This window comes from Melozone crissalis, unplaced genomic scaffold, assembly GCF_028551555.1.
Source record: "Melozone crissalis strain CALT ecotype California unplaced genomic scaffold, PUWL_Pcris_2 ptg000006l_1, whole genome shotgun sequence".
NCBI classification, from domain to species: Eukaryota; Metazoa; Chordata; class Aves; order Passeriformes; family Passerellidae; genus Melozone; species Melozone crissalis.
The window spans coordinates 47,850,619-47,867,618 of record NW_026535784.1 but is presented as its reverse complement, the minus strand read 5'-3'; the positions used below and the strand labels follow the sequence as shown (position 1 = coordinate 47,867,618).

General features: G+C 42.6%; 1 protein-coding gene across 2 annotated transcripts in view; it reads right to left on the bottom strand.

Annotated features, from left to right (window-relative positions):
* SNCA (synuclein alpha) overlaps positions 1–12,647 on the bottom strand; it is a 64,108-nt gene extending 51,461 nt beyond the window's left edge. Inside the window, exons 1-3 of one of the 2 annotated variants that reach the window (XM_054294405.1) lie at positions 12,568–12,647; positions 10,984–11,129; positions 5,570–5,611 (exon numbers count right to left, since the gene is read on the bottom strand). In XM_054294405.1, the coding sequence (XP_054150380.1) occupies positions 5,570–5,611; positions 10,984–11,104 (163 nt within the window). In that variant the 5' untranslated portion in view covers positions 11,105–11,129; positions 12,568–12,647. Of the gene's footprint in view, positions 1–5,569; positions 5,612–10,983; positions 11,130–12,338; positions 12,473–12,567 lie in introns of those variants that run through there. The other variant, XM_054294413.1, reaches the window with a different exon arrangement.
* Between the last annotated feature and the right edge of the window lie 4,353 nt (positions 12,648–17,000).

Here is a 17,000-nt window from a genome sequence, read left to right as displayed (position 1 = left end):
ATAACATGCTGTATCTTGCAAAGCCTACTGAGACCTGCTTGTGCTTGGAGTCTTTCAGAAAGAAATTGAGTAACATTGTGAAACAAACTTATTCATGCTGTTCCATATAAATCCCACAGGCAATGCAAAAAGAATTCTAAAAAAAATTGAGCAGCATGTTGTAAAAGTAGATTCAAAACCCAAATTTCCAATAAATATTCAAATTTTAAAAAAAGTAAGAGGAAATATGTTCTGGGCACATTTCAGTACTGCTTTTTATTTATTTCTTTCTGGGAGAGATGCTGGGGTGCATCCAAAGCAGCACAACCAGCAGTTGAAGGGAGGGGATTCTGCCCCTCTGCTCTGGTGAGACCCCACCTGCAGGGCTGCACCAGCTCTGGGGTCCCAGCACAGGACAGACCTGGGCCTGATGGAGTGAGTCCAGGGGGCACCACCAAGATGATCAGAGGGATGGAGTGCCCCTCCTATGCAGACAGAGCTGGTGAGATGCTAAATGTGGCCTTCCAGTACCTAAAATCCCACAAGAAAGGTGGAGAGAATGCTGTGATCACGCTGGGACAGGGCAGGAGTAGATTACTTCAAACTAAAGGAGGACAGGTTTAGATACAGAAGAAATTCTTTCCTGTGAGGGTGGTGAGGCACTGAACAGGTTGTCCAGAGAAGCTGTGGATGCCCCATCCCTGGAAGTGCTCAACGCCAGGGGGCCATGAGTAACCCTGGTCTAGCAGAAGGCATTTCTGCCCATGTAAGGAGGTCAGAATTTAAATTATTTCATATGGAAGTGCCACACATTGTTTTGAAAACTTCCCTTTCCAAAAAACGCTGAATGGCAGAAGATGTAATGTACAAATTCAGTAGGCTTCATGCTGACAAGGGCTCAGTTGGCTTTGAGCAGACTCATCCTTTCTGATAAAATAATAAAGCATGGTTGTGCAGTGTTGATGGTCACAGGCACTATTAGTTTCATTATCTCAAGCTCTTGAAGCACCTTCACCTCAAAATATGAAGAAATAGAGTGGAACTGAGTGCCCTGTGGATGCTGCAGTACAAACCACCTGATTCTCAGTGCCGTTATTACCCCCACATTTCTTACACTGTGTTGTCACGGCAGGTACAACCACCTACCATGAGCAACCACCCAGTGGCTGCTGTTCCCCCTACTACAGGATTTTGGGAAGGCACTGTCTCCAGTACATTTCCTCCTCCCAGCAACACATCATCCCAGGAAAGGCCTAGAACACACAAACTCAAATGAAAAAGGAAAGAATCAGGCCACCAACACTGTTACTGGCACAACAGTAAGATACTGGTAAAAGCAGTAACAAAAGCAGTGTACTTAAGACTGCTTCTATTTCAGACAGCCATGGTTTAACCCCAGCTGGCAACTAAGCACCACACAGCTGCTCATTCCCCTCTTCCTCCAGCAGGATGGGGAAGAAGAGAACTGGAAGGGTAAAAGTAAGAAAACTCAAGGGATAAGTATGGTTCAATTTAAATAAAATAATAATAGTAATAAAAATTATAATAAAAAGGAAAACAAAGAAAGAAAGGTTTAAATCCCACAGGTGATGCAAATTCAAACTGCTCACCACCTACCAGTGATGCCCAGCCAGCCCCCAAGCAGATGACCCCCACCAACCTTCCCCATGGTTTTACTGCTCAGTATGATGCCACGTGGTGTGGAATATCCTTCTGGCCAACTGGGGTCAGCTGTCCTGGCCGTGTCTTCCCCCAGTTCCTTGTGAACCCCCAGCTTTCTCACGGGTGGGGTGAGGTGAGAAGCAGGAAATGCTGTGATGTGTAAGCCCTGCCCAGCAGTAACTACAACATCCCTATGCGATCAACACTGGTTCCAGCACAAATCCCAAACAGCCCCATACCAGGTACCATGAGGAAAATGACCTCCATCCCAGCCAAAAGCAGCACACAGACGCAGCATAGGAAAGCTGACACAGGAGTTACTATGGAACATCTCTCACACACTGCTTCAGAAATCAGAGCCATGAAGATAAATTGAGCAAATTATATAAACAGCACAGTTTGGTAAAAGCAATCATAGTAAGGAGAAAATCTTTTCTGTCTCTAAGGAATAACTAAACATCAACATCATTACCTGAGTCACTTTAATAATGAGATCCAGCCTGGTGACCCTAGAGCTCTGCAAACCCCACAACAGAATAAGAAAAACCAAAATAAGTTTCCAATCTCAGTTATTTTATTGCTCACACTAAGTAATGGGGAAAGCACTAAGTGTGCACAAAGAAATCAGTTCAGAATGCAGAGGGTTGATTCCAACTTAGTAAATTTATCTGAATACCAGGTTGCTTAATGATCTTAAGCCATTAAGTCTTTGTAAAATTGATATTTGCTCTGCATCACAGTGTTGAGACCCAGAGGAAATCAGCTTCTGCAGAGCTCTGCTGTGCTATGGCCTGATTACTTCTTCTATCTATGCAGAGACTGTCCATTCCATTAAATGACCCTGGGACAGGGCACAATGACCACATCAAGGGTGAGTTTAATTGCTAATACTGACTATAGCACTGTGCAAAAAGTCTTAGCATTGAAGTTGTCTTTGCACTACTTATTACAGACAACAGGGTAGCATACAGTATCAATGTAAAACCTCTGGAGCAACTCAAAATAATAACTAGTTACTTTTACCCTTGAACAATAAAAGTAGATTCAAACCACAGAATTTCTCTGAATTGATGAACTTTCTCCTATTGTACCAAATATACTTTTCAGTAACTATTTCAAACAGTAAGTTTGTCTTAAGTACTTAAAGAACTCATTCACAAAGATGCCATAAATATGGTGGTTCTTTAATTTATGCAATTTTCTGTAAGATACCTGATGCAGTTAAAGAGCAGGAATACCAATGACTAAGAATGTTAAGAAGAACAAGAATTATCTTGAATAAACAAAGAATTAAGCCAAACACCTGACTATGGTGTACTACTATCAATACTGTGTCTTCACTCACATAATTGAAGGATTAAGAGCTTTTTTGCCCTGACTTAATTTACAAACAGTGCTTTATTTAGAATACCTGGAGATGGACTGTAAATATTCCATCTTTGATACTGTTCATTTCTGGGAGATAGGTAAGATGGGTGAATTATGCATTTACAGTCAAAGGCCAAGAGAGCTTTCAATCAGGAAATCAAGTCTAAACACAGGGCATACACTCCATAAAACCAATAAGCAAAGCTGCTTTTATCAGAAATGCAGAGAAAGGGTGACCAAGCAAATAACACACCATTTTCCAGCGACTCACAGCCTGGAATCCTCATTTGACAGTACCTTGATGTCAAATCTGGTAAAATCAGGCCACGTTTAAAGCAAGAAACACCAGAGTCTAGTAACTCTGGGTTTGGAAATAAACTGAATGAAGAATGCAATTAGGTTTTTTAGCTCTTCAAGATGTGTCATCTCACAGTCATTTCACCAGCATAGGGGCCTAAATGACAACTTAATCAAAGACAGCAAAGCTATCAAGATTTTGGAACTTGGCCATTAAGAAAAGACTGACTGCAAAACTGTGAACACTCATTTTGATCTGTGATTCTAGTTCGTATCTGACTGTCTCCAACCTCTCAAACCATTTTTATTTACATAATAAAGTGTTTATTTCACCTCAGGTTTCACTTGATGCACTGGGGAATTAATATCATAAGACCAGCACAGCTTGTGAACTCCCAGTCATATGAAAAGAGACAAGCAGGTCTTTACAAGCAACTTAAAAGGGATTTTTGTCACATCAACTTCAACAGCATTGATTTAAATTGATTTGATTTCTACATCAACTTCACTAGCATCTCTGTCTTAATGTTACACCTCACAGAATTATTACAGTGAACTCAAGTCTGTTTTTATCTACCTTCTCTTCTTGCCAGAAGAACTATTAATAGGTTTGTTATCATTTTTTTATTCTTAAAATGTGTCCAAGCATTTGCTCTGTTCTTACACTGGTGAGTCCATACTGTTTCATTTTGCAAGCCGTGGTCTCTAGATTCTGCCTGAAGTCTTCTCTTCTCACTACCACAGTTGAACCTGTTCACTCTCTGTTCATTTTCCATTTTCATGCAACAGCCAAGCATCTCAAACAGCTTGAAAGCACAGAAGGAGGCAAACTGCAGCACAGAACCCATTATTCCCAAGTTTTGGGCGTCTCACTTTATGTCACCTGTTTCCTCAAGTGTGTGAGGAGCAGCTACTCTTTTGCCTAAAATCAACAGTAACTTTTCCAAATTTTCCATTCACAGGCACAACACATAACAGGTGTGGTCCCCTTATGTTTGGCTTTACAGTCTGTTTTGTACCTTCCAGAAGAAAATTTAAGGTATTTTAAAAGCTATTAAAAATTCTATTCACCCACTGAAAATTCCCTGCCTAAGTAAATATATTGCCATCACAAAGAGAGGCACAGCATCTGAGATCAGTTGTTTCTTTCAGGATGAGAAAGAGAAGTCCCCCACTGAGGTGGCCCACTAGAATCCCAGTGCTTCAGTATGTTTCATACTGTGCAAATGCCCTTGACTTGGATTCCACCACATCCCAGCCTGGTGAACATCACCCCTATTAACTTGCTTCCTGGTGCTGTCAAGCTGGTGCTCCCACATCTCTGACAATATTGGATGTAGGTGTCCCAAATCTCATTCTTCTGCAATCCTCTACTGGTCATAGCTATGGTCCCTCTGAATATTTTCTCTTAATTGAGGTCTAATGAGCTGAGATTTCAAATCTCATAACAGCACACATGCCCGGTCTAAGCTCTGAAGGACTCTCCACAATGTTCCGTTTTGTTACTAGAAATACTCTTTTTCAACCATTTATGTGGGTTGTGTATTAAGTACTGACATTTGTTTACTTACCACTGTTTATCCTTTGCCTTGTGAGCACAATGATACACTGACATGTGAGCTGAATGAGAGACTGGCTGCACACTGAGGAAAAAGAAATCCTTTTCTACTATCTTATTTGTTTCTGAATTTATTAGGGGAAAAACACATTTATTGACCATACCATCTCTTCACATCTTCAGAACTCCCACAGTCTACAGCAGAAAATTATACATTTTATTCAATGCCCTATGGTCAAGTATGGCTTTTCTGCACTCTGTAGATATCAAAGACCTTGCCATTCATTTTGCCCCTTAAAACAAATTTTTGGTTACTGGTTTCAGTTCATACCTAAAATGATCCCTGCAAATCAATTTAAAATGTAAATTTACTCTTTCGTGGTGTAGAAATGCTATTGTGAAGATACATGCCTGGCATTTAATTCCAAGTTTGAAAGTGCTCTTGCTACTGAGAGATTAGTCAGTTTTAAAAAAAATTCAAAACACTCACAACTGTGACAAATTCAAATCAAAACTCTGAAATTTGTTTCTTTCCTGTAAGGCATTTCCATTCAGTCTTTCCACCCAACCAGATCTCTCAATTTCCCTCTGCTTTTCCATTTTTCATAAATGATAGTGCTCTCAAAACCCGTCAATTTTTAACAGCTAAATGGCTGGTTAATCTCATGAGGCAAAGAAGCTGAAATCAAGAGGTAATTATCTTACCTGTTGTAACACCATGAACAACTCCTTCCTTGGTCCTGGAACCTAAACAAAGAAAAATATTAGGTTGAAAATGCATATTCTTAAGTATTGATAAAGACTACAGAGATGATAAAGAGCGATTACATGCAGACTGCATATCATTGCACACAATATCTTCCAAAGTTATTAAGAAATTCAGTCTAAGGGAAGAGGCAAAGCCATCAGTGAAGAACAACTGTTCTTTAACCTAATTAGCACATACTGCTGCTTCAAACATAACTGGATGTCTTTTTCCCTACGAGCCCTCTACTTGCCCTTGTCAGGTTCCATAATTTGGCTACATTTCAGGCATTAGTATCCATCTGTGGACTATGATGCTTAACAATGTGCAATTAACAGAGTTTATGGCTCCTAGTTAATCATCTTGCCTAGTCTGCCAGATATAGGATGACATTTTATTTTTCTTACCAACACAGAAATGACCTTATTTGTACTGCAATTTTTTTGCTGTCATTCAGTATTTGAGACATTATAATTTATACTTCTGACTTTACACTTAGAAAAAAATGCATGAGCAGAAAAATATTAGGGAAAAAAGCAAGTTTTTGTCCAAAATTCTTTGCAGTAATACAGTTAAACACAGAAACACAATATAAGCTCATTCATCAATATGTGCCACTTGCTACTAGTGCAAATTTATGCAACTTTAGCCATGTGGTTCTGGCACTATTAGATTGATTACAAGATTGAAAAGGCTCTCTTACCCACAGGCAAGAGTAGAATAATCATCCATGATAAAGACAAGGGAAAAAAATACTGCAGCAAGTAAAATGAAATGTTGCTTTAGCTAATGATGAGGTTAAACAGCTGAGAAGTCTTTTCCCCCTCTTTATTCCAAATTTATCATTAAAAAAAGTTGGTTTTCTCTCACTGAAAAATATTTACCATTGAACAAGAGTTCAAGTGTTGCATCGTAAACAGTTCATGCCTAAGGATCTGTTTTAGGAATTTGATGCTCAATTTTGTACCACCATGAGACCTGAAGAAGCAAAGCACAGCCTGGAATTCAAGCAGATGATGGTCCTGCTGACTTCTAGCAACTAAACACCACTGCAGGCTTACAGTGTGTCTACTGGAATACTTAATAGCAAGCACATGCTTTTGAAGGCACTGTTAGACCTGGTCAACATCTTGTTCATGTTTTTGAACAGACTCTTTGCAAGCCAAGACATTAAAGGCATGGCAACCTGTGAATTAGCAAGCAGCCAGTTCCCTAAGGCCAGAAAGGGATGGATGGTGTGACAGAATTCCCTGGGGACCTGTGCAATGCACACTTCTCCAGAGGCACCTATTCCAAGTAGACTCTTACTTGCCCAGACAACACTGCTATAACCACAACTCGCACAGAAATGCTGGTCTCTTTAGTGGAAGACAGACTTTTCTTTAAAGAAAGCTCAGCTCACAGACCCATATGGAACAGGGCTATGTATAGCCAGATCCATTAGTTGGCAAACAGCCAGCTGGCTGGTGTTCCAGAGCCTACAGCATATGTTAGAGCACAAGAGCACTTGCCCCACTGCTGCACACTTGCATGCAAGAAGCTGATCCTGCCATGGCAGCTACAACAGCATCCAGAAGCACATTAGGAGCTGCCAGAAAAGGCCTATAAATAACAACACTTGAGTTCAGTAGGATGACTTCTGGCTAGCCATGAAGGAAAGCTGGTTGTCCACACTGGTTCCAGGATAAACTAGCTGTCTTTCATCCTGGCATTCCCAAAATACCAAGAGTCTTGCTCACTGGACCCTGCATAACAAGGAGAGCAGAGGAATCAGAGTAGGGATAACAAAGACCAAGGAACATGACTGTAACCTGAAGCAATAGTAGTACATGGTAATGCTACTTTTCCTAGCTGTAGTAGACATCTGTGTGAGGGGAGGGAGAACACTCAACTCAATTTTTGGGTTTTTTCCAATTATAAAAAATACCATAGGGTCTCTTCATGATTTATTATCATGAAGATATCACTGTGCCAGAATGAAGGAATGTATCAGCAGTTGGCAAATACACTCATTTCTGGACTATTTGAGGGACCAACAGACTACTGACTTAGCTTAGTCAGAGCTGGTTACAGACTGGGAGACATAAACCCAAATTAGAGGAAGGGGCAATCTATGTTTAAGGAAAACACTTGCTGCCAAGTCCTGAAGCCATTATTCTACCAGACCAACACTGAGTTCCTCAATTACTCTGCTGGCTTTTCTACCACCAAAGGAAAATAAGAACCATTATGAAAAGAGTGGAGGAATTTGGATGGCTTTGCCAAATAGGTCATGACTGCTCTGCTCTACTCTAAGGCCACGTGCCAGCACAGGGAGTAGTAAACAACAGCCAGCCATGCTGCTGCTAATAAACTATTCCTTTGTTCTGTGAGCTTATGACACAACAAAAACAACCAGACTGTAAACTTCCATTCCTGAACATTCAACATGCACTCAAGAGCCAACTGAGCAGAACTTCCAGCTCCCTGGAAGCACACAGAAGCTCAGCAGACCTCATGAACACTGCATTGCCAGGAGTGTGTGAGCACATCCTCCTTACTCAGTTCTGGTTTCAAAGCGAGTGGGGATCAAGCACTGCCACTCACTTCCTCTCTGTTTCACACTAAAAGCTCTTCAAGGCTACAGAAAGATGCAGTTTTATACCTACAGCATACACAGGACTGCTGAGCCTTAGTCCTTCTTTCTAAACAATGACCAGGCCATTTTTTCACATCAAGAAAGGCCCTGATGCAGTGCTTGAATGAGTTAGAGCATCACCAATTTCAGTCAGCCAATGCTGAAGCCCATTGGCAGAGAAATTTAAGGGGAAAAAAGCCCCAATACTTGAAAGCCTAAAAAATCATTGTACACTGTATAGAAGGGATCTTGGGTACTTAAAAGGAGGCCAGACAGGGGACTGAGGGAATGAAGTAGAGAGTTCAGCATGGACAGGAAAAAAAAAACAACTAACCTCAATCCTCCAATACACTGCTCTCCTACACAGGTCTAAGTTTCTCCCTTTGCTAAGAGAAATTTTCTTTGTGCCAAAAAAATGCTAAAACTAAAACAAGAATAAAAGAATTACAATGACTACATTTCATCCCAAACAGCAGCTGTTGCTAATAGAACTCTTACCAGGTAGAATTAGGTTATAGTCTTCCACATAATAGTTAAGAGCAGCTTGGACAGAAAGGTCCAGATGTTTTCCACATTTACTCGAATTGCACTGATTTCAGTGGGAAGCTACATCACCTAGCGGATCTGGACCAAAAACTCCGAATCTTCTTAATTCTCCAGCAGCAATTGGAGGCTGAATGTTATGAAACTGAAAATGATTAACAGGTCCCACTCAGCCCAGTGTTGTTAGGTTCTTTTTTTGCAAGATGTCAGGCAGCTTTCACAGTATAATCTGGCTGTGAATCTCAAATCTAAAAACCCAACTATAGAAAAAGGGAGTGAGAAGTCCCCACGAGCTCTAATGAATTGTGCTGCTCCTCTCATCTGCTCATAGAGGGGCTTCACCACCTTTGGCACTGCAGCCATTATCAGCCTGCAGAACCAAAGACGATCACACTGGCCTCTGCTCATGCTGCACAGGGGAAGAGACACCTCTGCTTGGGATGTAGAGAGAGAAACACCCAGCTCCTCCTTTGCCTATTCGAACTTGTTGAGACTTCCTGCCTGTATGGGAAAGCACACAGCTGGGCACAAGCTGCCAGAGCTTCCAACCAAAGGCTCTTCTGCCTGCACAAACTGTGCACATCTCCTGAAAAGGAGACACCTGGTGGGAGAAGGATCCTCCACCATTACCACAGGCACATACACAGGTCCCTACCATGGCTCATAGCTCTGCAGTCCCCAGTAACTACTTAAAATTCTTGCACAAAATCGCAAGCCTGCCCTCCAAAGTTCAACCTCAGCAAAAGCGTCTCTGAAGACAACAGGAAATCTGTTGCCTTTGGGAACACAACTAGGTTCAAATGTTATTATGGTCCGGAGAACAGCTCAGAAACAAAGATTAATTTAGTACACAATGCAGGTTTCTAATACAAAGAAATCAATGACCCCAGAAGCATGGCCAGGGCTACAAGAAAACAGAATAAAAGAAAGTCCTACCTCTGGAAAATAATTCCAACATCAAGCACAATATACAGTGGAAGAACATCTATTTTGCTGTCTTGAAAATGAGCAGATGCTCATTTTAAAATAGAATCATCCTACAATTAGTGTTCAAAATGACTGCCATCCCTGTTGGCAAGAGCACTGAGCTTTGCTATGGCTTAAAAGGGAGGGAAGTACATTCCAAATGAGTAGTCCACACTATCTGGAGCAGAAATAATTTCTTACAGACTGGCACTAGGCTGCAAGAGGGAATCCAAAAAAGGCACCGGAATACCACAGACCTCAGTACTCCCATTGAAAAGAAATGCCTCTGGTTTTCAGCTCTGTGTAACTTCTCTCTGTTATGTGAGCACATCTCCCTCAGTACACACAGTGCCCATTACAGAACTGACCTGCTACAAAACCAACAGAACAGAAATGACCTACAGAAAAGGATATCTTTTCCCCCTCCATTCTTTTATAGACTAGTTTTATTTGATGAATAAGAGAAACAGATCCATAATCATTTTTTTATAAATAACCACTTACTCATAGTCTTGGCAGATTGTTTTTCTGTGAATTTTTCATGACAGCATTTGCAAGACACGCTTCTAAAGCCCAACACTTGCTAAATGAAGATGACTATCCTGCATGAAAGCACCACTCAGGGATTTGAAAATAATTTTATCCCAGGCTCTGTGCAAGACTTGTTTGGCCTAGAATAAGACACTAACAACTGCTTTGCTACCTTGGGGTCTACCTGCCCTACCTCATTAACTGCAGAGGCTCTTCCTTGAGAAGTGGTGGAAAATATTTGCCATGAATTTGCAATAGCAATTACAGAACATGATGATAATTTCAGATGACACTTGGTCATATAAAATGTTACCATCAACATACCAAGCAGTCTGCATGTCTACTACTCAACTCCTGAGCTAACCTCTCAAGTATCTTCTGAAATCCTGTTCAAGTCCCACATGCTTTGCAGAATGTTGTGAAGCTACCTTCACCTCCAGCTTTTACATTTTTTTCATATTTATTTTTACTGCACCAACCACCCCTTCAGCCTTCATCTGGCAAACTTCTTGCATGGAGTGCAACCCAATGACCTGTAAGACACTTGGCTTCAAAGAACCAGAGCTCAGGAAGGCACAAATCTCCTCTTGTTTCTCTTGCAATGGTCTCCTATGAGTAATCACATATTTTTTTCTGCAGAAGAAAGGGCCTGATGAGGATCCAGCTGTGAATGCTGGGGTGCACCAGCCAGCAGAGTGCTCTCTGCTGCCCACCTACCCACATAGAGGACTCCCTCTTTCGTCTTCCCTGCTGCCTCTGCCACACCCTGCTTGGTCTTTTCTGCTGCTGCTACGACTCCTTCCTTTGCCTTGGAAAGCCCTTTCATGAACACATCCATGGCTGAAGACTTTCTTCACACAGCTCTAGAGAAAAAAAAAAACAACAAACAGTACACACTTTCAGTAAGGTTTTTTCAGCTTTTTATGCCAGAAAGGGGGAAAAAATATTCCAACTGAATGGGATCACAATTACTTTAAAATTATATTATTTATAACCCCAGATATCCTATTTCCACAGAATCCTATGGAGAGGTTGCCAATAATGCAGGTCTGATTGAAAGATGGTTCCATTGAGAGAAGTACCTTCCTTGCCTATCAGGGCATCATTTCTCCCAAAGGACAGCTCTGTTCATGTGCTGAATGCAAGATCTAGTCCTGTGATTTGATGATTATCCACCTCTCACCCAGAGAAAAAAGCCAACTTAAATTAACACCAGCAACTCAAAAACAAAACAAACAGACCAAACTGAAAACCAAAACATCTTATAAATGACAAATGTTCACTTGAAAGAAAATGCCATTACAACTCAGGTCTGGAAAAAATAGAAACTGCTGCATTTCCATTAGTCCAGCATTTTACACACAGTCCACATCATTCTTTTGGAAACCGAGTTTTCCTGAATGGGTTCCTTGCACGCATCACCACTGAGAAAATATTTTACTGAAAAGCAAAAGCAAGAACACAGGATTTAAAAAGCACTGCACTAAAGCTACCAAGAGAGTCCTCTGGCAGCAATACAACCCAGGGCTACACTGAAACCACTGAAATAGTAATTAAAACCCAGAATCAGCGTCCCTTCAACAAATCCATTATCACTAGTCCTTTCTCTTCCTCCACCCACACGGACAGAAGTGCTGCCTGTTATCTTCTCTCCTTCGCCAGAGGCTGAGTAGGAGGAATGGATGTCTAGGAAGGCATCTGGGCTGTCGCAGCTCTCCACTAACTCGTGACGAGCGTGCGAAGGCAGGCAGCGCAGCGTTCGCGCTCCAGCCAGCCTGCCCACGGTACCTGCGGCCCGGGGATGGCGGAGGGGCTGCGAGCCGCGCACACACACAGACACACACACAGAGCGCCGGGGGAGGCATGGGGCTCGTCCAGCGGCGGGGTCCCAAGGACCGTCCCCGGGGCAGCGCCGCGACCAGCTGCGGGGGCACCGGGATCCAATAACACACCCCAATAACACCTGCAGAGGGAGCGGGCAGCGAGCAGGACGTCGCGCCCATATATATGCAGGAGCGTATGCAGTTATACACAGACAAACATACGAATACATGCACACAGCGAGGACCTACCGAGGAAAGCAGAGCGGCGCGACCATATGGGCACCGCCGGGCTCCCGCGGACACGCCGTCGGCACACGGCGGACACGGCGCCCGGCTTCTCCTCCCTCCCCTGCCCGCACGGAGCGTTCAACAGGGTACCTCTATCCAGCTGTCGCTGGTATCAGAGACACACACCTATCATTCCGTGCAGACACACACACACAGCCCGCCCCAGCGGCCCCGCCCTGCCCGCACTCACCGCCGGCTCCTCCGCCACCGGCGAGCACCCGTTGTTCCGAGCGGGCGGGCGGGCGAGCTCCGGGCGGGCTGCGGGCGGGCTGGCTGCGGGCGAGGCGCGGAGCGGCCGCTGCTCAGCACATGCCGAGGCGCGGAGCCGGCCGGCTCTGCTGGCACCACCCCGGCGGCAGCCCCGCAGGCGGGGGGCGGGAGGATGCGCCGCGGCAGGGAGGAGCGGCGGCTCCTGCTCCCGGCTGGGTGTGCAGCCCCCTGCTATGCCCACCCTATCACGGCCTCCGCGGCGGGGAGGTGGGAGGCGTGATTAACTCGGAGCACCTGTTTGCTGGGCCCAAACCGAGGAAGAAGCGAGGGTAGGAGGCGTGCCGGGCGACCGGGTCCCGCTGGGACTCGGCACAGTCACCACTCCCTGCAAAGGCTGGAGCGCCTCGTCTTAGGAGTGTAAGGAGGCTGTTGATGCGGCACAGCCCTGAGTCACTTCGCCAAAGCCTTAGAGAATCTCCCCCAGCTTCTAATTCTTTTTCATCTACTTCCCAGTCTTCAGCCCTGAATGACTGTAGCTCAATGTCACCGTTCTCACAAGATTCATGATCCCAGCTCATTTCAAGCACGGGAGGTGGTGCTCTTGTAGGTGTAATTGGAGTCTTAACTCAATTGCACGCACACACGAGAATTTTCATCCCCAATGAAGAGCATTAGGGCGAGACTTGCCCAACCCTTACACCGCTGCTGGCATCCTCCACCATGGCCACTGCCACCTGAATCTTAAACTCAGGCAGAGAAGTCACTTTCCCCCCAGAAAGGGAAACCTACCAAACTTCTCTATTTTGGTCACAGAATTTAGGCATGAAAAGCCAAGACCAGTGGGAGACGAGGCACTAGAACAGATGGACCTTCAGCTTCAGTACATCAATTCAAATCCTGCAAGGCTCACAGAAACAGCTTGGGTTTTATTGCACTCCAAAAGGAGAAACAGAACACGGCATGGATGAGATACAAGGTTGTGAGCTGCAAGGAGCATCTTGCATCCATCATCCCTTGCAGATAGCTGATGCATCCCTGGTTTTGTTTTCATGCTGAACATGTAGTGCAGGGTCTTATTCTTGTCAGGTTTCTTTGTAAGTAATATTTCTGTATTGTTTGGTAAACTTTCTTTTGCTACTACTAGTATTTTTAATCAACCAAGCATTAAGCAACAGATTTTACTTCTTTGTGTAAGAATGTTCAGACTAGCAACATCAATAATTTTCTCATAATTCTGCCCTCAAGAAAACCTTAAAAAAAAGGCCAGAAATTAAATTACATAAGGTACCTCACTCCATTCATCCTGTGTAGCACATCTGTAGTTAGCAGTGCAACAGCTAGTTGTGGTATTTCTATTTCCTTCCTATTTTGGGGAGAGGACAATAGGTACAGTTCCAGACAGTAAATAAAATAATATTCTTTGCACATGTTAACTGGCCCAATTTATGTATCTTAGTATGTAAATTGGCTCATTGAAAACCCTTGTCAGTCGTTCTCTACTACTCTGAGCAGTAAACTTAGACCCCAAATTAGAATTGAAGTCAATCTTGCACTCCTTATGTAAGTATTATCTTCCAGATTTAACGAAGGCTTTTGTTTTTCCAGCATGTTTTTCCAGTGACTATGAGTATGAAATGTTGCTTTTTATTATGCTGATATAAATCTGGATATACTTATTGTATTTATTTATGTTAGGAGAAACAGATAATGCAGTATGATAAACAACCTTGCGCATTGATGGCTCTGTTTCTGAAAACTTTACGAAGAAGAGCTCAGATATTTGCAACTCCTAGGTTTTGTAAGCATTCTTTTTTTGCCTTATGTTTATCAAAGGCAGGCATTATGTTCTGCTGTTAAACAAAGTAACAGCTTGTCCTTTAGCAAAATCATGCAGCTAGAAATAGAGAAGTAAAAGCGAGAGGGATCAGTTGCCACAGCAGAAGTAAAGCTTAAAATTTCAGCTGTAGTATTCAAACTAGGCAGCTGTTAAATTCCAAATCATTGGATAAGAGGCACAGTAAGAAAAAAACAGAGTACAAATGTTGACACAAGAAATTCTTCATTCTGAAAATGAATGGGACTTAGGTGGAAACCAGAATTAAATGTGGTAGAGAATGGACATTGTATCTCCACGGCAATTGCTATTTAAACCACATTGTCTACAACAGCTGGCTGGGGCTGTTTTTAGGTTGTCTCTTCAGTACTATTAGTATCACAGTAAGTTCTCCCCTGAAGCCTTTTCTGTCTGAAGAAAGGGTAGTAGCAAACAGATTGCCCACTGCTCACATTTAAAACAAATCTTTATTTAATGACACTGTTTACTTCACATGAGCATCTAGAGCAAAAATCAATTAAGTAGTACTCAAATCTTCTTTACTTTATCTTGCCTTGCTAACTTATTGGTTTAGTTGCTAGTGATCAAGTACATCTACTTTATCACTATGAAAAGGACAATTATGGACAATTGAAAAAGGCTGCAGAGTAAAATTGATCTGCATTTACTGGTTTTGGATTACTGACTCACACAGGCTCCCTGTGTCACCACAGAACTGAGGAAAGGTTCCTTTGAACACCTGAAAGCTGCAGTATGAAGGGAAGCTGGCTTAGGGCACTGTGTTCACAGTTCACATTGATTACTCCAACTCAAGGCCCTTCTACTGATGGCAGCTAATCTGACAATGGTATTAATTGAATAAATACATGTGAGAAACTCTCAACACTTTATGCACATATAGGGCAGTGTTTGGATTTCTTACAGAACAGTTTACTATGTCGATTGATTTAGAGGCAACTGGGAGTTCAGATCAGTTTCCTGGACTCTTGCATCACAATGTTTGCATTTCTATTCCCACCCAGCTCCCTCTGTGAACCATTGCTGTCTTTACAGACCATGCTGTAACTACCTGTGTGCATAGCTCCTTTCTGAGAACTCAAAAATATGCTCAATTAAAAAAAAAAAGGTGAAGAAGACCTTTGCTTATTGGCAAGCCTGAGATTTAGCAAACCATTATCTTTTTCTTATGCTCATAAGTGTTGTAATTTAACACTCCAGAGCATGCATGGTGTTCCCATGATGTTTACCCAACTGAAAGGTAAGCACATGTATTAAAGCCTTCATACAATCAAGATGCAACTCATATCAGAGTTAATTTCCCAGCAGAAGCATTTGGTTTATTAATTTAAAATTAGTATTTGTTATTATGCAGCAGTTCCATTGCAAAGTTTCTGTGTGTGGACTGTTGTGATAGACATAGTTCTGGGTGCTTAATATGGGCTGGGCTGTTGGATGTCCACTGCCATGCAGCCATTGCCAAGAGATATAGATAGAGCTGATCAAAAGGCTTTAATTTATACAGACATATATGACATCTATATATTGTATTGGCATGCTTGGAGGAATGTACACACCTACACACACAGATGTGTATTGTGTTTACAGGGTTCCCAGATGAAGGAAGGAATGATGCATCTGACTCCATGGTCTTAGAAGGCTAATTTATTATTTTAAGATACCATATTATATTAAAGAATGCTATACTAAATTATACTAAAGGATACTTACAGAAGGCTAAAAAGATAATAATGAAAACTCATTACTCTCTCCAGAACCCTGACACAGCTTGGCTATAATTGGCCAATAAGTCAAAACAATTCACATGAAACCAATGAAACAATCACCAGTTGGATAAACAAGATCCAAACACATTCCACATGAGCAAAACAGACAAGAAGCAATGAGATAATATTGTTTTCATTTTGCTCTGAGGCTTCTCAGCTTCCCAGGAGAAGCATCCTAGGCAAAGGGATTTTTCCAGAAAATATGACTGTGACCAATGTACAGGAAGATTGATGTATGTTTCTCATCTTGTGGATTTCAGCTCAGCTATACCTATACTGATCTTGACACCAGACAGAAGGGTCTCACAGCTTTATACCACCTCTGTTACAGGCAGAGCCTGCCAGACCTTTACCTCTCCTTCACTTGCAGCCAATGGTGAAGTTACAGAGCCATCACAGCTTTCATAAACAATGGTAACATTTCATTAATTAATTAAATTAATTAACCTCTCTGGGCTAGAAATTCAGTCCTGAAGGGCACAGAAACCACTGTCTGTTGCACCTGGAACCTTTAGCAAAGCTTTACCCTGAAAAGCAGTACCTTGAGTGCCAAGGAAGCCATCTGGCAGCATGCTCCTACTCAGAGACAGCCAGTAGGTCAGACGAGGCCGACCTAAGGGTGCCTGGCAAAAGCAGTGTTGATTATTTTTTAAGATGTTTCCCACAGAATTACAGAATATGCTGAGTTGGAAGGGACCTCATTGAGTCCTTCTCTTAGCCCTGCACAGGAACATCCCCAAGAGTCACACCATGTGCCTGAGAACATTGTCTAAAGGCTTCTTGAACTCCGTCAAG